Genomic DNA, 27,322 nt, shown 5'->3' on the forward strand with positions numbered 1-27,322 from the left:
CGGAAAGAAATGACATAGAGACCAAAAAAACAATACGAAAGCCAAGAGCTGGTTCTTTGAAAACAAGATTGATGAACCTCTAGTCAGGCTCACCAAGAAGCAAAGAGAGAGGACTCAAATAAAATCAGAAACTAAAAAGGTAAAATAACAACAGACCCCACAGAAATACGAAGAATCATAAAAAAATACTATGAGCAACTCTACTCCAACAAACTGGTCAACCTAGAAGAAATGGACAGATTCCTAAAAAAATACGACCTTACAAAACTCAACCAGGAGGAATCAAAAAATCTGAATAGGCCAATAACTATGGAGGAAATTGAAGCAGTAATAAAAAAAAACTTCCACCAAACAAAAGCCCTGGACCAGACGGCTTCAGAGGGGAGTTTTATCAAACATTCAAAGAAGAAATAAAACCTATCTTCCTCAGACTATTCCAAAAAATTCAAGAGGAAGGAGCACTTCCAAGCTCTTTCTACAAAGTCAGTATTACCCTAATCCCAAAACCAGATAAAGACAATACAAAGAAAGAGAATTACAGGCCAATATCCCTCATGAACATAGATGCCAAAATCCTCAACAAAATTCTAGCAAATCGAATCCAGCATTACATTAGAAAGATCATACACCATGACCAAGTGGAATTTATCCCAGGGATGCAAGGATGGTACAACATCCGCAAATCAATAAATGTGATACATCACATAAACAAACTGAGAGGTAAAAACCATATAATCATATACAATGATGCAGAAAAAGCATTTGACAAAATCCAACACCCTTTCTTGATAAAAATTCTCAGCAAGGTGGGAATAGAAGGATCATACCTCAACATAATAAAAGCCATATATGACAAACCCACAACCAACATCATACTCAATGGGCAAAAACTAAAACCATTTCCCCTAAGAACAGGAACAAGACAGGGATGGCCACTCTCACCACTCCTCTTTGACATAGTACTGGAAGTACTAGCCATTGCAATCAGACAAGAAGAAAAAATAAAAGGCATCCAAACTGGAAAAGAAGAAGTAAAACTGTCCTTATTTGCAGAGGACATGATACTGTACATAGAAAACCCTAAAGACTCCATAAAAAAACTACTAGACTTAATAAATGAATTCGGCAATGTAGCAGGATACAAAATTAACACCCAGAAGTCTATGGCTTTTCTATACACCAATAATGAACTCACAGAAAATGCTAAAAAGGAGAAGAAGACATGAACAAATGGAAGAATATACCATGTTCATGGATAGGTAGAAACAACATCATTAAAATGTCCATACTACCCAAAGCAATCTATAAATTCAACACAATCCCCATGAAAATACTAACGGCATACTTCAAAGACCTAGAACAAATTCTCCAAAAATTCAATCTGGAATAAAAAAAAGAACCCGAATAGCTGCAGCAATCTTGAAAAAGAAGAACAATGTTGGAGGGATCACAGTATCAGATATCAAGCTATACTACAAAGCCACTGTTCTCAAAACTGCCTGGTACTGGCACAAGAACAGACATATAGACCAGTGGAACAGAACAGAGAACCCAGAGATCGACACAAGCCAGTATGCTCAATTATTTGTCAATATTTGACAAAGGAGGCAAGAGCATACAATGGAGTCAAGACAGTCTCTTCAATAAATGGTGTTGGGAAAACTGGACAGATACTTGCAAAAAAATGAAACTAGACCACCAACTTACACCATACGCAAAAATAAACTCAAAATGGATAAAGGACTTAATCATAAGATGGGAAACCATAAAAATCTTAAGAGAAGCCATAGGCAACAAAATAGCAGTATCTTTACCGATACAGCTCCTGGGGCAATGGAAACTAAAGAGAAAATAAACCAATAGGACTACATCAAAATAAAAAGCTTCTGCACAGCAAAAGAAACCATCAACAAAACAACAAGAGAGCCCACTGCATGGGAGAACATATTTGCCAATGTTATCTCCGATAAGGGTTTAATCTCCAACATTTACAAGGAACTTATACAACCTAACAAAAGAAGATAAACAATCCAATCAAAAAATGGGCAAAGGACCGCCGAAACCGGTTTGGCTCAGTGGATAGAGCGTCAGCCTGCGGACTGAAGGGTCCCGGGTTCGATTCCGGTCAAGAGCATGTACCTTGGTTGCGGGCACATCCCCAGTAGGGGGTGTGCAGAAGGCAGCTGATCGATGTTTCTCTCTCATCGATGTTTCTAACTCTCTATCCCTCTCCCTTCCTCTCTGTAAAAAATCAATAAAATATATTTAAAAAAAAAAATGGGCAAAGGACCTAAATAGACACTTTTCAAAAGAGGACATTCAGAAAGCCAAGAGACATATGAAAACATGCTCAAAGTCACTAATCATCTGAGAGATGCAAATCAAAACAACAATGAGGTGCCATCTCACACCTGTCAGAACAGCTATCATCAACAAATCAACAAACGACAAGTGCTGGTGAGGATGCGGAGAAAAAGGAACCCTCGTGCACTGCTGGTGGGAATGCAGACTGGTGCAGCCACTGTGGAGAACAGTATGGCGTTTCCTCAAAAAATTAAAAATGGAACTGCCATTTGACCCAGTAATACCACTTCTAGGAATATACCCAAAAAAAACAGTAACACCAATCAGAAAGGATATATGTACACCAATTTCACAGCAGCGCAATTTACAATAGCTAAGATTTGGAAACAGCCTAAATGCCCATCAGTAGATGAATGGATTAGAAAACTGTGGTACATCTACACAATGGAATACTATGCTGCTGTAAAAAAGAAGGAATTCTTACCATTTGCAACAGCATGGATGGATCTGGAGAGCATTATGCTAAGCGAAATAAGCCAGTCAGTGAAAGATAAATACCACATGATCTCACTCATTTATGGATAATAAAGAACATTACAAACTGTTGAACAAAAATAGACAGAGGCAAAGAAGCATTGAACAGACTGTCAAACTACAGCGGGAAGATAGGGGAGGGTTGGGGGTAAGAGATCAGCCGAAGGACTTGTATGCATGCATGTAAGCACAGCCAACAGACTCAAGACACTGGGGGCGTGGAGACGAGGGCAACTGCCGGGGGGTAGTGGAGGCCAGGGGGAGGTCAGTGGGGGGAAAATAAGAAAGACATATGTACTACCATTTGTAATACCTTAAACAATAAAATAAAATAAATTAATACAATCTTATATGAAGCCATGACTGTATATATTGCAGGAAGTCTTGTTACAGTTTTACTTGTAGTTCATTTAAAAACAATCCTCATTGGAGGATATGTTTTTATTGATTTGAGAGAGAAGAAAGGAGAGAAACACTGATGTGAGAGAGAAACATCGATCAGTTGCCTTCCTTACAAGCCTTGACCAGGAATTGAACCTGTCACCTTCTGGTGTACGGGACAACACACTGGCAGAGCCACAGTGGCCAGGGCACTTGTAGTTCATTTATTTTCAGAAAATTTTCTTACCTTGTTACTGCCCCAGAGAATATCCTTTCAATAATTCTGTTTGACGAAGCTAAATATAAATAAGAAAGTACAAAGTTAGTTACAAACATGCTCCATAAAGTTAGTACTTTTGGAAAATTTATTTTTAGTAGTTACAAGCTAAAACATAATAATCTTCCACAACAGAATAGTAGTAGTTAAAATTTTACTTATGCATAATTTATACTTTAAAAAAATAAGAATATGAGGTGGCTTAATTAACAAGTCAATCAATCAGTCAATCAATCAAGCAATCAATCATTTTAAAAAAGAAGAAGCAAATGGATGTGCCTGACAGCTAGGATATATTTATATAGTTGAACACCAAGTTAGTTTTGGACATCCTGACAACTAAGACAAAAATGTATTGGTCGTTTTATCTAATAACACAAGACAACTTTTCCTCTAAAACAAGACAAATCTTATCCTAGCATTCATTTCAAGGAGGAACTGACTGATCATCAACTCCTAATATAAGGGATGTTGAGTAAAAAAAGGAGAATGCTTTTAAGTAGAATTTTACAAAATATACCAAAAGATACCATAAACATATATTTCTTATATTCTCATTCTATAAAAGTCCAGGGTATAACATGGTTTAATGTATACTTTTTAGAAATTCTATCAGTAAGTTTTATTCAAAGAGAGCAACAAGTATATCATGAGACAGTATGTTGCTTTTGATGACAGATCCTGGAGTCTAGAGTAGCATACCTCATTGTGGGTTCAAAAACACCCCAAAACATTAGTTTTTAAAAAAGAAGATGACAATGGATATCAGACCTAGGGATATGGTGAGGACCTATCTCTTCTTTTAACAAGTGCCCCAGACAATGGCAAGCACACTAAAATTTCAGAACCAATGATAAGGTCATTAGAGAGCTAGCAGCTAGCACAGTGGTCGGCAAACTGTGGCTTGCGAGCCACATGCGGCTCGCGAGCCGCGGTTTGCCGCTCTGTTGACTAATGAGTTTGCCGACCACTAAGATAGGGGCTTAATCACAAGGAACAACAACAGCCTGTAATTATTTGAATCGAGAGTCAAGCATTGAGCATAAACTTAGGTACAATCAGCATAAAGGTAAGTTAGTTTGGCTAAAGAATGTTGAGACTATGGGTGTCAGTACAGTCATGTCTGGCCATGTACTGAAGCTTATGTAAGGACCCTCTAGACTTGTTGAGCATTGGTTTATGGGGTTAATAATTTGAACTAGATAGAACAAAAGAGGGTTGTATAGGAAAGGCAAGAATATTTAATTCCAAAGCTAAAGTATTTTTTGAAAGTCTTTTTTTTTTTTTTTAAGAATTGGAAGATTTAGCCCTCTAAAACTGAAGATCATGTTGCCCAATTAAGAACAGGTCAGTGAGTGGGCAATTATGTAGTTTCAGTGGCCCATTCATTATACAGGTCCAGATGCCTGTTTTTCTAAGACTTCATCTCTTTAACATGACTGAGTTGCTATGTGTAGATATACACTATTTTGGGATGTAATGAGTATTATGGTTATGTCAGTCAGAGATGGTGCTTTAGAGCCCATAGGCTTCTTCATGACCTCTAGTGGCTGGCTCATATTCTACAGATGACCTGCCACTGGTAATTAGAAGGTGCATCGCTAATAAAGCTGACCCGATGAATAAGGTCCATTTTTTTGGTGACAGAAAGGCTACAAGTACTTGAAGAAGTAGTACTAAAATGCTTATCAAATAAGTACATTTGAGTATTTTCCTCTTCATGCCTAATTGGCACCTGAGAATCTGAGAGGTAGAACTCTGTTTCTTAAATATGAAAGTTATATGAAACTTAATATCATATGCTAGTAGAATGAATCTTTTTTAAAGATGTATACAGACATGCCAAATAGCAGAAGCAAAATTCAATGCATTTATTTAAGATTTGTACTCTGCTGCATCTAAAAGGCTTTTAAGGTTGATTTAAGAAAAATCAACAGTGCCTGAGGAGACATGTAAGAACTGAACAGTGACAATCTTATGAGAGAAGAATGAACCACTGTATCTTGGTTAAAAATATTAAGTCAGTCGGTTCTAAGTTTTCTACTGGTAAAAATGAAGCAAAAAGGAGTAAGTGATATATAATTTTTTGTTTTCTGACAAAAGGAAGCACAAAAAATTCATCTGCAAAAAATATATATTTTCTGAACTAAATTCCTTTTAAAAGTAAGTTTTTATAAGAGTCCTTCAAAACATTATTTTTACCCATGGGTGTGTATAAATACTATAAAATGAAAAATTTATAAAGGAATATACATATTCTCTTTCAAATAAACTTCAATTAAATTCATAATCAGAAAATAAACATCACAGGTTCTCCAATTCATCAAAACGAAGACTGTAATTGCTTACTTACCTCCATACCCCTTCTCCTACACCTGGCTTCTAAATAAAAAATTAGTATTTTCACTTATTCCCACTTAAAAATTCTTGGCCCTTTATGTTAAAAAATAGAAATTTTCCATAATGAGGGGGGACAATTTATGTAACTCTTGCCTTCTTCAAAACAGTTAAGTCTCAACATCTATAGAAACTCACCCTGGTCATTGTATCGAGACAGATCGGCCTGGCTGATGTAGAGGTCATGATCACTATCTAGTTCCCAGAATTTACAATAAATAACATAAAAATGTTCATAGGAAAAGTAGTCTGTGATTTGGTTTATATCTTCCTCTTCTTCCAAAAGCGCTAGAGTCTGAAATGGTATGAATAAAGAAAATTTATTTTAAAATTATGAAAACCCAGCTTTGGGCATTATATAGAATCTAGTAAATTTTTCGTTTAAATTGGATTTAAAAACTTAGGTTTGGTACCAAATCAGGAACTTTAATAGGTAACCTCACTCTATTAATCACCTGATCAATCTATAAGCATTAACACATTTCGGACCAGTAGTTTTATTGCTAGCTTTACCCAGTGGCCAGGTAAGTTTCTATTGAACGATTACAAAAAAAGTTTTACATAAATGTTAAACGCACACTTTAAAGTTAAATACCCATTGCATTTTGAAGTTATTTATTACATGTTCTTCCAAGCTAATACCTTTTTAAAGAATTCTTGTGATTGGCCACAAGCCTTAGAACAGAAAACACGAGAATCCTTGTGATCTTTCCGTAATGTGTTAATGAGCTCTGTAATATGCTTAGCAAAGGGTTAGATGCTATGGAGGATTTAAAAGCAAGAAAAGGGGCCGAAACCGGTTTGGCTCAGTGGATAGAGCGTCGGCCTGCAGACTGAAGGGTCCCAGGTTCAATTCCGGTCAAGGGCACGTACCTTGGTTGCGGGCACATCCCCAGTAGGAGGTGTGCAGGAGGCAGCTGATCGATGTTTCTCTCTCATCGATGTTTCTAACTCACTATCCCTCTCCCTTCCTCTCTGTAAAATATCAATAAAATATATATTTTAAAAAAAATAAAATAAAATAAAAGCAAGAAAAGGGAAGGATCATCACCAAGGGGACTGCAGCCTATCCGAGGCCCCAGACTAACAAGCACAAAACAATTAAACAACAGGCTTAGTTACATGGCCACATATTGACATGCTTTTAACTTTTCAGTTTTGCAGTGACATCTATTCTATTATGAAGAGTGGGCATCCACATATAGGGGTTTTCTTTTCTTTTTTTTAATCTTTACCTGAGGATATTTTTTCCATTGATATTTAGAGAGAGGGAGGGAGGGAGGGAGGGAGGGAGAAAGAGAGAGATGTAAGAGAGACACATTGATTAGTTGCCTTCTGAACTCGCCCAGACCGTGGCTGGGGATCAAACCAGCAACCCAGGTATGTGCCCTAGACAGGGAGTCAAACTTGAGACCCTTCAGTGCTCGGGCCAACGCTCTAACCACTGAGTAATACTGGCCAGGGTAAAACCTGTATGATTTTATTAATCAATGTCACCCTAATAAATTCAATTAAAAAACGAAAACACTAAAAAAAAACCCCAAAACTCAAAAACCCAGCCATATAAAACCATATAATACATATATGTCTCTCTCTATATAAATAAAACCACAGATAAATGGGTTCCCTCTAGGGAAAAGGGGTGGCAGGGTAATGAGATAAATAGTGACTTCAGATTATTATTCTAGATATGTTCATGTTATTAGAATACCAGAGGCCCGGTGCACCCATTTGTGCATGGGTGGAGTCTGGCCGGCCCGGCCCCAATTGGGGCAGATCAGGGATGGGCCTGTCGGGAGGAGGAGATGGCAGGAGGTTGGCCAGCCAGCCTGCCCCTATCGGGGCCCAGTCAGGGCCAGGCTGGCTGTGGGAAGGGGCTGCAGGCGATTGGCCGGAGGGCCCCACCCCGATTGGGGTTGGGGGGCCAATCGGGGGCAGGGCCAGCCAATGTGGAGCGGCTGTGGACCTGCCGGCCCAGCCCCCAAATGGGGTGGGGGGTGCCGATTGGGGGCCAGTGGCCTGGGGGAGAGGCCATGGGTGGTTGGTTGGCCGGCCCTGCCCCTGATGGGGTGGGGAGGGATGATCTGGGATGAGGCCAGGTGGGGGGAGGAGCTTCAGGAGGTTGGTAGGCTGGCCCCACCACCTATTGGGGTGGGGGTCCATTAGGGGCGGGGTCAGCTGGGGGGAGGGGCTGCCAGATGATTAGGGTGGTGGGGGCCCATCGGGGGCGTGGCCAGCCAGGGGAAGGGGCTGCAGGAGGTTGGGGTGGAGGGGTGCGATCAGGGGCAGGCTGGCTATGGGGAGGGGCTGTGGGCCTATCATGGTGGGGTGGGCTGATCAGGGGCAGGGCTGGCCAGAGGGAAGGAGCGGGTGTTTGGCCGGCGGCCAGCTCTTGATCGGGGTGGAAGAGTCTGATCAGGGGCAGGCCAGCAGGGGGAGGGGCCGTGAGGTTGGCTGGCCAGCCCCACCCCCTGATCAGGCCAGTTTGCTGGCCACAGTGGGCATCATAGCCACAGGTCGTTAAGGTTGTTATGGCCATTATGGTCGCTGGCTTTTTATATATAGAGATTTTATGAGCATATATTCATGTATAAGAGGAAGGCTAAGGAGAGGGGTAAGGAAGAAAATAGAGAGGAGAGTAAGTCATACTCCAGGAAGCACAACACTTGAGTTCTAGTTCTAATTCAGCCACTTACTTGCTGTTTGATCTTATCTAAGTCATTCAATCATATTTGGGCCTCACATTTTATCACAAGTTTTAAAAAAAGGACTATAATGATTCAGAAACTACAAACTCTAATATGCTTCAGGGATGTGAGATGTAAGGCCTCTTTTAGGGAATTATTGCCATCTAAACCCAATCCATATTACCTACTGAGAGCCCAGGCATACACAAGGTATGCAATAGATACTAATAATAACTGATGATTACTGTTCATTTTAGAATACAAAAAGTTTGTATATCTATTATGGGCTGCTAATTTTGCTAAGTCTACATTACTTTGTCCCAGATAAAGTCAGAAAAAAACATACATTAAATAAGGTCGTCATAGCCTAAACTACTTTTAGTATAATTCATTTAAAATGAAATATTACATTTATTTCCAAGTACAAACAGTTTCACCTTCTTCAGGATAACAGAGGCTTGAACAATCCGGCATGAAGATTATCTCGGTGAAAGGCTCCCACTAGTGGTCAGTACTTTCTCATAAAATAAATAAAATAATTGAATAAAATGCACTCTTTGTTAGAAGGAATTTTTAGTACTTTTCTCCAGCAGGAGCTGGATAAAGAGTCATTGTTGAAACGATCAAGTTGAAATTCTTCTATTTCTTTTGCAAGGCCCTTCCCAACCCCACTCCATCTCACCCCTCAAGCCTTATCACTGGTCACTCTCTGTGGAACCTTTGGCCCCTTAAGACTGTCCTGTAGTTCCTGAACGTGACACTTTTATGCTTCTGGGCCTTGCTTATGCTGCTTCCTTTATCTGGAATACCATTTTCTTCTAATTTCTATCTTGGTAAACTCCTGATATCTCCAAGGTCAAGATCACATGCCCGTCCTTCTTTGCATATTTATTATACTTTTCTGTGGAATTTTTCAAGTCAGGTGTGGCAGTGCACTTTCTTTCTTTTTTAAATTCTGTATATTTTTAATGATTCTGAGAGGAAGGGAGAGGGAGAGAGAGATAGAAACATCAATGATGATAGAGAATCATTGATTGGCTGATTCTTGCACGCCCCCTACTGGGGACCGAGCCCGCAACCAGGCATGTGCCCTTGACCGAAATCGAACCCGGGACCCTTACAGTCCGCAGGCCAACACTTTATTCACTGAGCCAAACCAACGAGGGCAGTGCACTTTCTCTGTTGCTCTGCAGTGCATGTGTTGATGTAAAAATCCCTTACTATTCATCTTTGTTCCTCCCAACACATCCCAGTTATCTGATAAATGCTTAATGACTGAAAGTAGTGACAGAGCTTCACATACAATAAGCACTCAAATATTTGTTAAATGAAGTAAAAATATTATTTAAATTGTTCCTTATATGTGAATTTCAATGAGAGGCATACTTGCAAAAAGTTGCTTTTTCTTATCTCTGTCGAAGTAATTTTCCCACTCCAAGATCTGTTCACTGTGTAGAATATTCTCTGAATAACCTGGTTCCAAAGGAAAACAAAACCAGATAAAAACATTAAAGATATCAATTACTTCACCAAAGGCCACTGCATCTTATCAACATACTTTAAATCAGATAAATTTTGGCTTTTAGATTATGTCAAGTATCATTTGTAATAAAAATTAACTCTTTAAAAAATCTACAACTATATAGTTTGCATCTGTCCCTAAAAGTCCAAGAATAAAAATATGTCTTTCCTTTGCCCAGCTGCCTACAAGTCACTTTCTTAGTTTACCTTTCATCTTACAGTGTGATGCCTGACTCAAGTAGTACTGGATGTTTTGGGAAGGTAAATGAGGTGGGAAATATATACCGGGTTTGCTTAATAATTAATGGGTCAGAAGAATGGCTGCCAGTGTGATAGGATTCAAGAGAGCATTATTTTGGTTATTATAGCCTAATTCATTGGAGTCCTTAAAGACAGTCTTGCAGGGTCTCTCTATAAATTCAAATACATTGTGATAATTTACATCCCGAATCCTTATTTGGGCATTAACAATTTTGTTGTTAGCTAGTGTTTTATTGAGTTGAACAGATATGAAACTATGGAGAAGATATGGACAGGATGAGAGGGAAGGGGCTGGGTAGCAAATGTGTATGAGAATGAGGATGTGTGTGCTGTGGTTTAGGAGAGAGCTGGAAAAGAAAGACAAGGCTGCAATACTGGAGGTAGGAGGCCACAGTGCATTCTTTTTTTTTTTTTTTTCCACAGTGCATTCTTAACAATTTTACCTGGGTTATTCCTACCCAATTAATTTTTATCTATTAGTTGCTGTATTATTTCCTCCAAAAGGAAGCAAGAGATGAGGACAATTTAAGCAGCTTTTTTTGGGGTACTTTGGTTTTAATTTTAATTGTCTAAATAACATAGAAATCCTATATTCTTAGTGGTTTTATCATGGAAGAGGTTAGATTCTTTTATTTTTATTTTTGTTAATCCTCCCCCGAGGATATTTTTCCATTGATTTTTAGAGAGAGAGGAAGGGAGGGGGGGACAGAGAGAGAGAGAGAGAGAGAGAGAGAGAAACATTGATGCAAGAGACACATCGATTGGTTGCCTCCTACATGCGCCCCAACCAGGGCCAGGAATTGAGCCTGCAACTGAGGTACGTGCCTTCGACCAAAATCAAACCCAGGACACTTCAGGGCCAACGCTCTATCCATTGAGCCAAACTGGCTAGGGCAAGGTTAGAGTCTTTTAAAATGCTATTTTAGTACAAGAACACAAAAGGAAAGACATTTGGACACCTATCCAAAAAAGATCTAGTGAGGGACTAAACTACCATTCTGTTTCTGGATTCTTTAGCAGAGTAATTCTCAAACAGAACAGGGAACAACTAGCCTCAGGATGAAGGTCCAGACTTCTGCTACTCAGCATTCCTCACCCCACCCTGCTATCAGTGACAACTCCTTCTGACCCTTCAGAATCTAGCTCAATTGCCAACTCCACAGGAAGCCCCAGAACAGGGGCTGGGGTAGAGCTCCGTCTTCCGTGCTCCTGCTGTCGCCTGTCTCCTTCAGTCACTCTGTGCTTATATTCTAAACACTGGTGAACCTGACCATCATCACCTCCCAACTCTATTGCATGCAAGTGCCTGACATGGTGCTCTGCGTATATCAGATGATAAACTGTTTGATAAATTTTTTTAAATTGAGGTTAACTAATATACATTAGTTAGGTGTACAACATAATGATTCAACATTTCTATATATTGTGTAGTGATCACCACAATAAATCTCCTTAACATCTGCCACCATACATGGTCACAGAATTTCCCCCCCCTTTGTGATGAGAACTTTTAAGTTTCACTCTCTTAGCAACTTTCAAATCTGCAATATGGTATCACTGACTGTAGTCACTATGCTGTACATCACATCCCCAGATCTTATTTTATAACTGTAAGTTTATACCTTTTGACTACCTTCACCCATTTCTCTCTGCTTCTGGCAACCACCAATCTGTTCTCTGTATCTATGAGATTGGTGTTTTTGTTTTTAAGATTCCGCATATAAGGGAGATCATACAGTATTTTCCTTTCTTAGTCTGTCTTATTTCACCAACCATAATGCTCTCCAGGTTCATCAATGTGATCACAAATGGCAAGACTTCATTCTTTTTGTATGGCTGAATAATATTCCATTGTGTGGAATTTTCTTTATCTAGTCATCCATTGATGTTTATATATTTTGGCTACTGTAAATAATGCTGCAATTAACATGGGGTACAGATATCTTTTTGAATTAGCGTTTTTATTTTCTTTGAGTCATATGGAAATTCTATTTTTGATGTTTTATTTAAATTTTTAAAATTGATTAAAGGAGAGAGAGAGCCAGAGAGAGAGAGAGAGAGAGAGAGAGAGAGAGAGAGAGAGAGAAACATTGATGTGACAGAGAAACATCAATCGGTTGCCTCTCGCATGCAACCCAACCAGGTATCAAACCCACAACCTGTGTATTGTGTATGTGCCCTAACTGGGAATGGAATCTGCCACCTTTTGTTGCATGGTATGATGCTCCAACTGAGCCACACAGGCCAGGGCTATTTTTAATGTTTTGAGGGACCTCCATAATGTGTTCATAGTGGCTGGACCAATTTACATTCCAACCAACAGTCCACAAGGTTTCCCTTTTCTTCCCTATTATTTCTTGTCCTAATATATAAAAACCCTGGGTCCATCACATCCATAATGACTGGAGGCTCGACCAACCAGAAGTCAGTCCTGCAGTTAGCGCTGGGTTGCTGTGGTGACCCAGTACTGACTGCTGCGGCTGCAGGCGTGGTGACCCAGCACTGACTGCTGAGGGGGCTGCAAATCAGGCCCAGAGAGAGGCCTGAAGAGAGAAGCAGGGTCTGATCTGTAGCCTCTATGGCAGCTGTTGATCAGCACTTGCCTCTCTCTCTCCAGGCCTGGCCAGCAGCCGCGCCTCCATTTCTCTGATCAGCACCGCCTTTCTAATCAGGCCCCATTGATAAGCCCAGAGACGCTGACTGGCATAGAAACTGACCAATTAGAACCAAATCTGGGTGAAGTGTGAGGAGCCAATGGCTGCCTAGGAAGCGGAGCTTTTGATGCTGACTGGCATAGAAACTGACCAATCAGAACCAAATCTGGGTCAACTGTGAGGAGCCAATGGCTGCCTAGGAAGCGGAGCTTTTGACACTGACTGGCATAGAAACTGAAATCTGGGTGAACTGTGAGGAGCCAATGGCTGCCTAGGAGGTGGAGCTTTTGACACTGACTGGCATAGAAACCAACCAATCAGAACCAAATCTGGGTGAAGTGTGAGGAGCCAATGGCTGCCTAGGAGGTGGAGTTTTTGACACTAACTGGCATAGAAACTGACCAATCAGAACCAAATTGGCTGGCAGAGGAGGGCAGTTGGGGGTGAGATCAGGCCTGCAGAGGAGGGCAGTTGGGGGTGAGATCAGGCCGGCAGAGGAGGGCAGTTAGGGGTGATCAGGTAGGCAGAGGTAGTTAGGGGTGATCAGGCCGGCAGGTAAGGGCAGTTGGGGCAAGATCAGGCTGGCAGGGGAGGGCAGTTAGGGCAGGCAGGGGAGGGAAGTTGGGGGCAACCAGGCCGGCAGGGGAGGGTAGATGGGGGCAAGATCAGGCCAGCAGGGGAGAGCCACTGGGGCAAGATCAGGCTGACAGGGGAGGGAAGTTGGGGGCAACCAGGCTGGCGGGGAGGGCAGTTGGGGGTGATCAGGCAGGCAGGCAGAGGCAGTTAGGGGTGATCAGGCAGGCAGGCAGAGGGGTTAGGGGCAATCAGGCAGGCAGACAGAGACAGTTAGGGGTGATCAGGCAGGCAGGCAGGCAGGCAGGTGAGCGGTTAGGAGCCAGTGGTCCCAGATTGCGAGAGGGATGTTCGACTGCTGGCAGTCGGACATCCCCCAAGAGGTCCCCGATTGGAGAGGTGCAGGCTGGGTTGAGGGAACACAAATTTCATGCACCGGGCCACTAGTCTTTTTGATAATAGCCAGGTATGAGGTGATATCTCATTTTGGTTTTGATTTGCATTTCCCTGATGATTAGTGATGTTGAGCATCTATCTTTTCATGTACTTGTTGGCCATCTGTATGTCTTCTTTGGGAAATTGCTTGCTAAATTAATGAGGTATCACCTCATAAAGTTTCAATGATTTCATACCATTCCAAGTTCCAGTGGTACACAGTGTAGACTTTTGTATTACATCTGTGATAGAAATATATATGTTGGATTCATAGCTAGTTGAATAACTCTGTTCAGAGTTACGAATAGTATGGATACCAACTAAGAAAAGTCTCAAATTAGTATTTTATATAAAGCAGTATTATTGTCTATGATTTATAGATTGAATATAAAAAGTGTCTGATTTATAGATTGAATATAAAATGTGCAGAAAGGGTTAATATAGTCTAAATTATTGTGAAAGATATTACTAATGGAGTAATGCTTACTCTTGAGGAAAAATTAAGAGTGTATATGTGTCCATGATCTGAATGACTGACTATCAGGTCGAAGAAGCTGACTCTTTTTGTTGTCCCAGAGGGCAGAACTAGAACTACTAGATAGAAATGCCCTTATACTGAAATGTTTCAATATAAGGAGGAGTTTCCTAAAATTAACTATCTGAAGCAATGGGCTGTATGAAGAAGTGAAGTTTCTTCTCACCACTATTATTCAGGCAGAAGTTGTCAGGATTCCTGCATTAAGTGGAAGATGGAACTGCCTGGCGTTTAATTTTCCAACTGGCCCCAATCACTCCAACTCTGACTGAGGTGTTTCAGGGCAGAGAATGTGTCTTATTTAACACTGTATTCTTAGCACTAGCTTGGCTGAAGTTCATATAAAAAAGCTGGAGGACTTTTAGCATAGGAAATATATATATACATATTTATATATCTATCTGTAGAGAGAGATATTTTCCTTTGTTGAACATTATATTTTTGTGCTTATTTCTCAATTTTGAATATAAATTTATCTTAAAGTCTTAAGTTTCTTACCTCTATAAATTTTATATTTATATACTCCTCAGATATTTTATATTACTTATGGAATACTATTACACTTAAAATTATAAATCTTTATTGTGCATTTTTGCTTCTTATTTTACTCCTTTCTTGTTCTATTTTTTGTTTTTGTTTTTTGAGAGAATTTTTAAAATTTGCTAACATTTATACTGTTAAACATTTCCTATTTTAGCCTCTTCTAACATACTTATATAATGCTATAAAAATGTACGTGGAAAAAACATGAACCTGTATTCTATTTTTCCATTGCCTAAATCTCCTTATTTAGTGGCCCCACTTCATCAGCACATTTATGTTTCCACATTACTGATTCAGCATTTTAGCTTACTGAGGTAAGGGCACCATCTAGTGGTGAGAACATGTAGCTGCTGGTTCTACATACATTTTTCCTTCTAACTTTGGTCTACCGCTTTTAGAGAAAAAAGAAATTACTTATTAAAAAATATAGAACAAAATTTTAAAGTTAATAATAATAATAATAGTTTACTGCCAGTGAGAGGCATGAAATTTGACAATATTTCACTAAGAGATCTCTAGTCAACTTGATAGATAATTTGAATTGCAAGTCAGTTTCCTTTCTTTTTCTTTATCTCTAGTGAATTGGAGGCCTCTAATTCACAATTGTAGAACACCAGAAATGGAAGTAAGTGTTTGGTGGATCTGTCAGATAGTTTTTGAGGAGTAGATAGAATGCAAACACAAGTTACTGAGAGACTGCTCACTTGAAAGCAGATAAACATACTCAAATGTTGGAAGTCTGGCTCTTTTATTTGGCAGGGTGTGATGAATGGATTCCTGATCCACTCTGGTCAATATGGCTCTGAAAAGTACTTTTCCATGGTCTCCTGCAGAATTTGGACTTAAAAAAAATCTATCTAATAAATATCAGTTCTTTCTTTTTTTTTAATTTAAAAAAATATATATTTCTTTATTGATTTCAGAGAGGGAGGGAGAGGGATAGAGAGATAGAAACATCAATGATGAGAGAGAATCATTGATCGGCTGCCTCCTGCACGCCCCATATTGGGGATCGAGCCCACAACCCAGGCATGTGCCCTTGGCCGGAATCGAACCTGGGACCCTTCAGTCCGCAGGCCAACGCTCTATCCACTGAGCCAAACCGGCTAGGGCAGTTCTTTCTTTGTTAAGAGGAAAAATTCTCAAGGGGGAAGAGTTAAGCTGTTAGTGATGAGCAGTCTCTAGCACAGTTCAGTCATCTCAGGAAATATCAGTACCTTGTCCTCAACAATTAAAATCCTGGCATTTCAGTCAGAAGTGATGGATTCGGGTCAATCAAGACACTGAATACATCATTAAGACACCATCTGGATGAGCCACAGAAATATCTTTTTATTGCTAGCACCAATGTCATAAAGAAGTATTTTCAATCTCATCACTTATTTTAAAAAAGCTCATGTGAGCACCTCTTTCCTCAAAAGTCAGCATATGCCAGTTGGGATAAGCGGTCTCTTATTTACTGGCAATTGCTTTGCACAGCATGCAAAACTGCAAACTCAAGGGCTACAATTTGCTAGTATTTCAAATTTTCATTTTCATTTGCTATCAAGTGGCTTATTTCTCCATTGCCAACTCTTCTCTGGAAATAAAGGAGAATAATGGAGTGACATTAGGTGCAATCTCTTATTTGGGTAGTGATGTCCATATTTACTGTATGCACAGTTGGTGCTCTTTTTAGCATAAAAATAGCTACAAATAAAACCTTTTTTTCTATAGCATAGGTTTTCAGTGATAAATAGAAAATAAAAGTTGCCCAACTATTCTTCATTGTATATGTGCCACATATAAGCTAATACTTGAGTCATACTCTTGTCATCATTTTCTTCCAACCATAAAGTGAAATAACTGGATAACTCTATCATGCAAACAAAATATACAGGGTGAGGCAAAAGTATGGTTTACAATTGTGAGAACATGAAACACAGTTTATTCTTGTATTATTTATTAATTACTGTATTATTTTTCATACCAACAACTGTAAACCTACTTTTGCCCCACTCTATATTAACTGTTCTACACTGTGTGTCACTGAGATTACATAACATTCAATAAGGACATATGATAAATTAATTTTGCTTTTTCTGAGATATTTATCATTAATTCTGAGGCTGATCTTTTTAAATACATTGGGAGTAGAGTGATCTCATCTGTTTTTGCCATGAGAAGGGTAGAGAATTGTGCCTCACTAATTTGGCCACTTTTATGACTTTAATGACAAAATCAATTAATATTACACTAAAAAGCTTATTTTATATTTTTCTAGAAAAACTCACGGTACTCTGAAATAATGTAAAAGTTTCAATGACTTCATGCCATTATCTGACCAACTTTCATAACACAAAAGGCACTGGAGAGAAATGATAACCATTCCAAAAACATTTTGTTTCCAGATATTCACTGTGATACTTTTTATGTGTATTTTTCTTTAGTGGATGGTAGTATGAGATTATCACAACTGCAGAAACACTTATCTCAGTACACACAGATTCACATTTTACCTTCTCAACTGGATCTTGTTTACTGTTTATGTTATAACTAGAAACCCGGTGCGCAGATTCATACACAGGTGGGGTTCCTCAGCCTGGCCTGTGGGGATCAGGCTGAAACCGGTTCTCTAACATCCCTAGAGGGGTCCCAGATTGCAAGAGGGTGGTTCTTGAGTGACGCACCCCAGAATCAGGCTCCCTCCTCTCAGTTCCGGGTGCATCACCTGAGAACCACAGCTGCCAAGTCACCACAACTCGGCAGCTCCTGTGTTGAGCATCTGCCCTCTGGTGGCCAGTGCATGTCATAGCTACTGGTCAGACAGTCGAATGGTTGGCTGGTCGCTTAGGCTTTTATATATATATAGATGCTGTTTTGAAATAATTGTCATTATTTCATCATAAGTACTTTATAATTTAATACTACCTCTAAATAATGGATTCATTTCTGTGAATCTGGGATAAAGCAGCATAATATGAATAATAAAGTATAAATTTTAAAGATGTAAATAACATACAAATGCGATTGTCCAATGTAGTTCTTTTTGGTTAACAATTAACACAATAGAATTTCTCAGAAAATGTGAATTCTATGTGAATAAAGTTGTTTCATGGCTTTTCACTCTGAAATTATAAAACCTCCTTGGGGCCACTTGCTAGATGACCATCAGACTTAAATACCAAACTAAAAAGTGTAGAGAAAGAAAAATTATCTCTATTTTACGATTCTGTTCTTTACATTTTTTCAAAGAACAAATTTCAATAAAAGGTCATCTATAGAGAACATTTTCTGTATTGGTAGAAGGTTGTACTACATTATCTCAAATTCTTATCCAATTCTTGAGATCCTAGATTATGCTACTAATATACTCGAGTTTATAGAACTGTCAACAATTAGGACCCGATAATTCCTTTTGGGATTGGAGCCAGAATTGATGTGTAGAATTCTTAAGCATGAATAATTTCACTATGCACTCAATAAATATTTACTGTGCATCTATGATGTGCCAGGCACTATTCTAGCTATTGGAGATACAGCAGTGAAAATATAAAGAAGTCCCTGTTCTCATGAAGTTTATATTACAGAGAAGGAGATGGACAACAAACAAAAAATTTAAATATCAGGCGTGAATTCTATGTGAAAAAGAGCTAAGAAGGAAATAAACTAGAGCAATGGAATAGAGAGTATAGGGGAAGGGAGCAGAGGAAGAAGAGGGGCAAAGAATGTAGAGGAAGAACCAGGAAAGGCCTCACTAATAAAGAAATATCTGAGCACACATCTGGATGAAGTAAGGGAGCCAGTCTTGTGGAAATCTATAGGAAGAGCATTCCGGCAGAGGAAAGAATAAAAACAAAGCACCTGAGGCAGAAGCTAGTATTTTCCAGACACTGAGGAGGCCATTGTGGCTGAAGGTAGGGTGGTAGGAGATAAGATCAGAGGGCAGGACATGTGAGGGTAGATTATGGAGAGTCTTGGCAAGGACTATGGTTTTTACTCAGAGTGAGATGGCAAACCAGTGGAGGGTTGGATCAAAGGAGTGACATGATCTAACTTACATTTTCAAAGGATAACTTTGCTTTGTGGAGACTAGACTGTAGGGCAATGAGGGTGTAAGCAGAGAGACCAATTAGAAGTAATGCAAGTGAGAAAGAAGGGTGACTGGGCCCAGGTGATTTTGGTGGAGGTAATTTAGTATAGTGTGGTTAACAGGAAAAAATAACTTTTGAAACAGTCTTACGTGACAGTGACACCTTCTGGCTTAGAGTCTCACAAAGTTTTATGACAGATGAAAACCAATTGTTAAAAGCCAAGAATGAAGTTCCTACAGGAAGAAAAAACCGCAGCAGTTTTCTGTAACTCAACAGAATGCAACAAATCCATGGCAAACAAAAAGGACCTTAAGAATAAGAGGGTTTTCCTTAGAGGAGACTGGCCTATATTCTGGGGAATCTGAGCCAGAGACAAGGGCCATCTCACTTGAGTGTGGACATGAATTTGAAGTGTGCGTGGGGCTCATCTTTGGAATTCCTTCGAAGACAACCTGGGAGCTAGGACAGAGAATGCCTGACGTGGCTGCTGTATGCATGGCATGCCTGTGTGCTCTCATACATAATTCATGCCCTGCTTGAGACTGATCAAATGAGCACACATCTGGATGAAGTAAGGGAGTGTGTCATGTGGAAACAGAATGAGAAAGCACCTCACAAAGGAGACTGTAATTATGTTATTGTAATTCTTACATGATTTGTTTTCTAATTACACACAAGCTATTTCTTTTTAAAAAAATATATTTTTATTGATTTCAGAGAGGAAGAGAGAGGGAGAGATAGGAACATCAATGATGAGAGAGAATCACTAATCGGCTGTCTCCTGCATGCCCTACACTGGGGATCAAGCCCACAACCCTAAATGTGCCCTGACCGGTAATGAATTATGACCTCCTGGTTCATAGGTCGATGTTCAACCACTGAGCCAAACTGGCCAGGCCACACAGGCTATTTCTTAATACCAAGTCCACTTCTAACTCTGAGGTACTACAGACACATCTTTTTCTTGAAAGACTTGAAAATTCTTTTCAGTATTATATGCAACTGGGTATCAACATTTATGACACAGCAAAAAGTATACTTCATAAGACCAGACAGAATGAATATATTACTTTAATTTTGTATACAAGAAATCTCTTAAAGCACTGGATACATATAAGAAGGAAACAGATCACCTTCCTTCCTTAAGGTGATCTTAAAATAATCATTATAGCCCATGTTACCTTTTCCATAAAAATCTGAAAGCCTGGATAGTAGGTAGTGATAAAAAGGAGACTCACAGAGTTATATTAAGACAAAAGAGAACTCAGCTTACCGTGGTGATGTAGCGGGAGTGGAATTCTGGAGCATCTTTCAGGAACGTGAGGCCAGGGTGTGTATCCACCACATCCTGAAAAAGAACAAAACCAAAACTAAATTAAACATATAAAACTCCTACAGAGTTTTCTTCTTCCTTTCTATAGAAATATGCTGCCAGTTGAGCAAACTCACTATTTTAGAATATTGAACAATGCATTTAAAAGTAAATTAATACTTTATTAAATTCAAATTTAATCACAAGCATACTTATGTGTGTTTTCAATATGCATAGTACATTTTAATAAAAAGTTGAAATTTAAATTTAGCTACATTTGGTGATTTATGAAATATTTTAGAGGTCGGTATATACAGTAATTCTAACATCAAGAATGTCAGGGAAATTCATCCCACAGATCTTGGTAGAGATTGCTAAATGAAATTTACACAGAAAGGATGATAGATACAAGCCAACTAGACTGATTCTTTCTTAACCTATAGACATAGAAATTTTTTTTGGGAAAAAAAAAAGCCATGTAGCCAAGTAGCTTGAAGTCTATATTAAGTTGTGTGAGCCAGCTAGCTAATGTCCATCAAAATAACTGTGTGGAGAAATCTGTTTTCAATTTCGAACTTTATTTATTTTAAAATCTGATAATCACCCTAGTGAGCACTGGCCTGCATACCGAAGGGTCGCAGGTCCCATTCCTGGCCTCAGTTGGGGCACATACGGGGGACGACCAATTGGTGTGTCTCATATCAATGTTTCTCTCTCTCTCCCTCTCCTTCTCCCCTTTCCCTTCCACTCTCTCTAAAAAAATAAAAAAATCAATGGCCATGAACACAAGCACTGCAATACTACAATAGTCAATCTGATGACCGAGATGGCTAATAAGTGATTAATGGGCGGGTAGCATATACAATGTGGATATGCTGGACAAAGGGATGATTCATTTCCAGGACAGACTGGAACAAGATTTCATCGTGCTACTCAGAATGGCCTGCTATTTAAAACTTATAAATTATTTACTTCTGGAATTTTCCATTTAGTATTTCCAGACTGTAGTTGAGCACGGCTAACTGAAATGTTGGAAAGCAAAACCACAAATAAAGATGGGGGACTACTGTAACTCTCTAAGAAAATAGGAGATAAACTTCCTGAATTAAAAAATATATATACACACATATGTATTTTTTTATTTCAGAGAGAAAGGGAGAGGGATAGAAACATCAATGATGAGAGAGAATCATTGATTGGCTGCCTCCTGCACGCCCCACACTGGGGATCGAGCCCAAAACCCAGACATGTGCTCTGACAGGAATCGAACCATGACCTCCTGGTTCATTGGTCAATGCTTAACCACTGACCTATGCCTGCAACTTCCAGATTTTTTAAATATCTTTATTCTAACCTTTTATTTGACTGATAGCTTGGCAGGACATAGAAATCTGAGTTCAAATCCATTTCCCCAGGTTTGCCAATGAGAATCTAATACCACACTAATTCTTGTTCCTTTCTTAAGGTAATCTTTCTCTCTCTCTCTCTCTCTCTCTCTCTCTCTCTCTCTCTCTCTCTCTGGAAACGTTTAGTATTTTCTCTTCATCAGTGTTTTTGTAAAATTTCAAGAGGACATATTTATGTATGCCTTTTTTTATTCATTGTGCTTAGCACTCAGTGGCTCCTTTCAACCAAAAGACTTGTGTACTGTATTTGATTCTGTAGGCAGTGACTACAGAGAGCATGAGAGGTTGGTGTGGGAGGGTCATATTCTATTTTTAATCAGCCACTTGTTACACAGCGTGTTGTGTTTTCCCCAAGGAGGAAAACAGGAATTCCAAGAATTCCCACTGGGTACTTGCTTTGTGGACCTACCCTATCACCCCAATCTCTCCATCCTGTATTGATGATTCTGTATTATAATTTGATAAGTTCCTCCTCTCCATTTTTCTCCTTTTTTCTTCACAGACTCCAGTAAGTTAGATGTTGAAACTCTTAAATCAGTCCTCTGTCTGTTTCTCTCTTTGCTTCTTTCCCTGTGTGTGTGTGCATGCATGCATGTGCATGCCAGAGATATCCTTAACTTCAGTTCCCAGGCCTTATGTTGAAATTTTAAATTTTGATATTTATGTTTTAAAGTTCTAACAGCTTTTTTGTGTGTGTGGTAGCATTCTGTTTTCATAACATTCTATTCTTCTCCTATATAATAAAAGGCTCATATGTAAATCAACCAAACAGCAGAACGACCGGTTGCTATGACGCGCACTGACCACCAGGGGGCAGATGCTCAACGCAGGAGCTGCCCCCTGGTGGTCAGTGTGCTCCCACAGGGGAGTGCCGCTCAGCCAGAAGCTGGGCTCATGCTGGCGAGTGCAGTGGCGGTGGCGGGAGCCGCTCCTGCCTCCGTGGCAGTGCTAAGGATGTCCAACTGATGGGGAGCAGGCCTAAGCTGTCAGTTGGACATCCCCCGAGGGCTCCTGGACTGTGAGAGGGTGCAAACCGGGCTGAGGGACCGCCCCCCACTGAGTGTACTGGGCCTCTAGTTTTATATAATATCTCAAAATATAGAAATTATTTTTAAAAAGACTTTAATTTTTAGAATAGTTTTAGATTTACACAGATAATTAAGTAGATAGTACAGAGTTCCCATATACCCTGTACCCAGTTTCCTCTAGTATTAACATCTTATATTAGCATTAGTTATAATTAATGAAACAATCTTGATACATTATTATTACTATTATTAAAGGCTACACTTTATTCACATTTCCTTAGTGTTTACCTAATGTCTTTTTCCTGTGCCAATATCCCATCCAGGATCCCATATTACATTTAGTTGTCATGCCTCCTGGGACCCTTATGGCTGTGACAATTTCTCAGACTTTCCTCGTTTTGATGACCTTAACAGTTTCGAGGAGTACTGGTCAGATACTGTCTAGCAGTTGCCAAACTGTCTGAAAGGTTGGCGACTGCTGGTTTAAGGAAACCTTTGGAGCAGCGGTCACCAACCACTGGTGGTCCATGAGGTCTGAAAGGTTGGTGACCACTGGTCTAGGAGGTTCCTCTATTGGAATTTGTCTTAACATGATTTATTGTTTGTTTTGTCAGTTTGTTTATGTTTTAAGTACATGCCAGGATATGCTTTATATTTGGGAACCAGGTAAGATGTCTACTGTCAATTATTCTGTACACCAACCTTCAATGAATCCCCACATCTAATATTTCTCACTAGATCTACTAACCCTGAGTTTACCGCCTCTCTGGGATCCTAACAAGCAGTGTAAGGCAGAGTAGCTCACTTCTCCACTGCAGCCCATGCACAGCACCTCATTCTGGGCTGTGGTTTCCTTAACCTGCATCTTCTTTCTGTCTCTAAGAAATACTGAAATCTCTTGTACATTGATTTTTTTTCTCTCCTCTGTTCTTCTCTACCACCCCATTCACTTTCATAGGTTTATTCCTTTTAAGTTTCTATATTTTAACTACAGATTAGTTTGGGGGGAAAATGGAAGGAGAATGTATTTATTCATTCTGTCACCTTTTACCAGAAGACTCCACAAGTCCACTTCTTAAATAATAAAAATTCTACACCCTAGATGGTGTTGCTTAATGGTTAGAGCATTGGCCCATGCATCAAAGGGTTGTGGAATCACTGAAGGGCACATCCTGGGTTGCAGGTTTGATCCCTGGCCCCTGTGGGAGGCAGCTGATTCATGTGTCTCTCCCACATTGATGTTTCTCTCTCTCTCTCTCTCTCTCTTCCCCCCCCTCCCTCCCTCCCCACTCCTTTCTACTCTCTCTAAAAATCAATGGAAAAAATATCCCCGGGTGAGGATTAACAATAGCAAAAAAATTTTCCATAGACTTAAGGAAATATAAATGTCCACTAACTCATAGTTTTGTTGTTTGTAATTTTCTTGGTACAGGCTTAATTTATATTCTTGTCAAAGCTTCTGATAAAACTCAGTCAAGCAGGGAAAAGAATTCACCAAAATGAACCTTTCATGAAGGGACTATATGCAGAGTCATGGGCAGGTTTAAACGAACAAACCAGGGGATAGTGAGGAACTGAGAATGAGCAACAGAATAATACTGTTACCATCCCAGGACCACAGGGACAAGAGGATGAATAGAGTTATGGGAGCCCACACTCTAATACTATGGAGAAGGGGCTATATAGAGAGATATAGTTACTGTGCTTAAACAGAAAGTGGGGGAAAATGCCAACTTATCTCTCCTCTCCCCTCTCATCTCCTGGCTGGCATACTTTGGCCAGACCAACACAGAAGCTAGTCAAGAAAGGGGGCCAAAAGATGGAGTTTGTAAGAATCAGAGCAGGGCCAAGAATGAATCAAGGGGTGAGAGTAAGAAGTGGATTGAAAACTGGTATTAAAACAGAACATTTTAGGCCAGCCGCCGTGGCTCAGTGGTTGAGCATTGACCTGTGAACCAGAAGGTCATGGTTCGATTCCTGGTCAGGGCACATGCCTGGGTTGCAGGCTTGATCCCCAGTGTGGGGTGTGCAAGAGGCAGCTAATCAATGATTCTCTCTCATCATTGATGTTTCTATTTCTCTCTCCCTCTCCCTTCCTCTCTGAAATCATAAAAATACATTAAACCAGGACATTTTATTAGGAATATAGTTTTAAAACTGAATATTTGAATTTCACAAAACATAAATAGAAATATACAATGTTGGGTATCCTATCTAATAAAAGAGTAATATGCAAATTGACCATCACACCAAGACATAAGATGGCTGCCCCCATGTGGACACAAGATGGCCGTCACAAGATGGCCTGCAGGGGAGGGCAGTTGTGGGCAGTTAGGGGTGACCAGGCCAGCAGAGGAGGGCAGTTGGCGGTGACCAGGCCTACAGTGGAGGGCAGTTGGGGGGACCAGACCTGCAGTGGACAGTTGGGGAGGATCCATGCCTGCAGGGGAGGACAGTTGGGGGGACCAGGCCTGCAGGGGAGGGCAGTTGGGGGGGACCAGGCCTGCAGGGGAGGGCAGTTGTGGGCAATCAGGCCAGCAGGGAGGGCAGTTAGGGGTGACCGGGCCAGCAGAGGAGGGCAGTTGGGAGAGACCAGGCCAGCAGGGGAGGGCAGTTGGGGGGGACCAGGCCAGCAGGGGAGGACCAGGCCAGCAGGGGAGGGCAGTTGGGGGGGGGGGGACCAGGCCTGCAGGGGAGAGCAGTTGAGGGGGACCAGGCCTGCAGGGGAGGGCAGTTCGGGGGGGACCAGGCCTGCAGGGGAGGGCAGTTGGGAGCCAGGGCAGTTGGGGGGGACCAGGTCAGTAGGGGAGGGCAGTTGGGGGGATCAGGCCTGCAGGGGAGGGCAGTTGGGAGCCAGCAGTCCTGGATTGTGAGAGGGATGTCCAACCGCCCGTTTAGGCCCGATCCCAATGGGATCCCCCAACTGTCCAATGGGATCGGGCCTAAACGGGAGGTCCAACATCCCTCAAGGGGTCCCAGATTGGAGAGGGTGCAGGCTGGGCTGAGGAACACCCCCCACCATGCACGAATTTCATGCACCGGGCCTCTAGTCTATATAATAAAAATCTAAGCGACTGTTACGGCGGAACGACCAGAATGACCGGTCGCTATAATGCACACTGACCACCAGGGGGAAGATGCTCAACGCAGGAGCTGCCCCCTGGTGGTCAGTACATTCCCATAGGGGGAGCATTGCTCAGCCAGAAGCCGGGCTCACGGCTGGCGAGCACAGCAGGGGTGGTAGGAGCCTCTCCTGCCTCCGTGGCAGTGAGCTGAGCAGTAAGGAGCAGCGAGTAGGTGGGCGGTAGGAGCGAGGGGTCCCAGACTGTGAGAGGGATGTCCAACTGCCAGCTTAGGCCTGATCGCCGTGGGGAGCAGGCCTAAGCCGGCAGGCGGACATCCCCCAAGGGGTTCAAGACTTCAAGAGGGTGCAGGCCGGGCTGAGGGACCTCCCCCCTCCCCAGTGCACAAATTTTGTGCACTGGGCCTTTAGTTATGTATAATGGTCTTGGTTAAATGTAAAAAACAATTAAGAATCCTCCTTCTCATGAGCACTTTTTCAAAGGGAACAAAAACATGTAGATGAGTTTAAGGATAACCAGGCCCTTATGAAAATTAAAACAAGCTCAAAGACCCTAAATATAAATCATAACCAAACTTCATATTCTGAACATGGGAAGTTGTTATTGTAAATAAAAATCTATCTCATATGGTGTTAGAAGTCAGGATAGTGGTTACCTTAGGGTGGCAGTGAGGGCACTGGTTTTGTTTCTTGATAATGGGTGCTAGCTATTCAGATGTGTTCATGTTATGAAAACTCATTGATTGGTGCATTTGTGATCTATGTGTACTTTTTTTGTGTGTGTGTGTAAATACTACGTTAATATATTTTTCTGCCCTTCTTTAAGGTATCCCCACTAACAGTCAACAGGATTTATCAGCACTAAAAAAAAAAAAAAAAAAAAAAATGGTGTGCACTCAACAGAAATGAAAGGCAGACCTAGCTTCAAGGAATTTATAGTGAGGAACTGAGAATGAGCAACAGAATAATACTGTTCCTATAGATACAGTAACTATATCTCTCTTTCAGAAAAAGACTAGCGCAATAGGTGTTGATAGAAACCACCTCTTATAAAACCAAATATTTAGACATAAAATTAAGAATATTAACAAGCAATATATCAGGTTATGAAGAATGCTATAGTAAAAACACATCCTGGTTATAGAAGGTGCTTCAGTGACTGTGGGTGGGCAAGGGAAAGCTGAGTGTCTCCTATCTTCTGCTTCAGTGGGAGTAGCTCTGTTTTATCTGTTTTATACTATGGGTTCTGTGTTTTCATTTAACAAAAGGATTTTGCTACTAAAACAATTATCCTAAAAATATGACCTCTAAATTTGTAT

The 27,322-nt window shown here is 40.6% G+C and overlaps 1 protein-coding gene across 2 annotated transcripts in view; it reads right to left on the reverse strand.

The window, feature by feature from the left end:
* PPP2R3A (protein phosphatase 2 regulatory subunit B''alpha) overlaps positions 1–27,322 on the reverse strand; it is a gene marked incomplete at its 5' end in the record, with an annotated part of 149,236 nt that overhangs the window by 52,763 nt on the left and 69,151 nt on the right. For both annotated transcript variants that reach the window (XM_080674898.1, XM_080674899.1), the window contains 4 exons: positions 3,467–3,515; positions 6,032–6,188; positions 9,967–10,053; positions 20,449–20,523. In XM_080674898.1, the coding sequence (XP_080531024.1) occupies positions 3,467–3,515; positions 6,032–6,188; positions 9,967–10,053; positions 20,449–20,523 (368 nt within the window). The remainder of the gene's footprint in view (positions 1–3,466; positions 3,516–6,031; positions 6,189–9,966; positions 10,054–20,448; positions 20,524–27,322) is intronic.

This window comes from Plecotus auritus, assembly GCF_963455305.1.
Source record: "Plecotus auritus genome assembly, chromosome: 6".
In the NCBI taxonomy this organism is placed as follows: Eukaryota; Metazoa; Chordata; class Mammalia; order Chiroptera; family Vespertilionidae; genus Plecotus; species Plecotus auritus.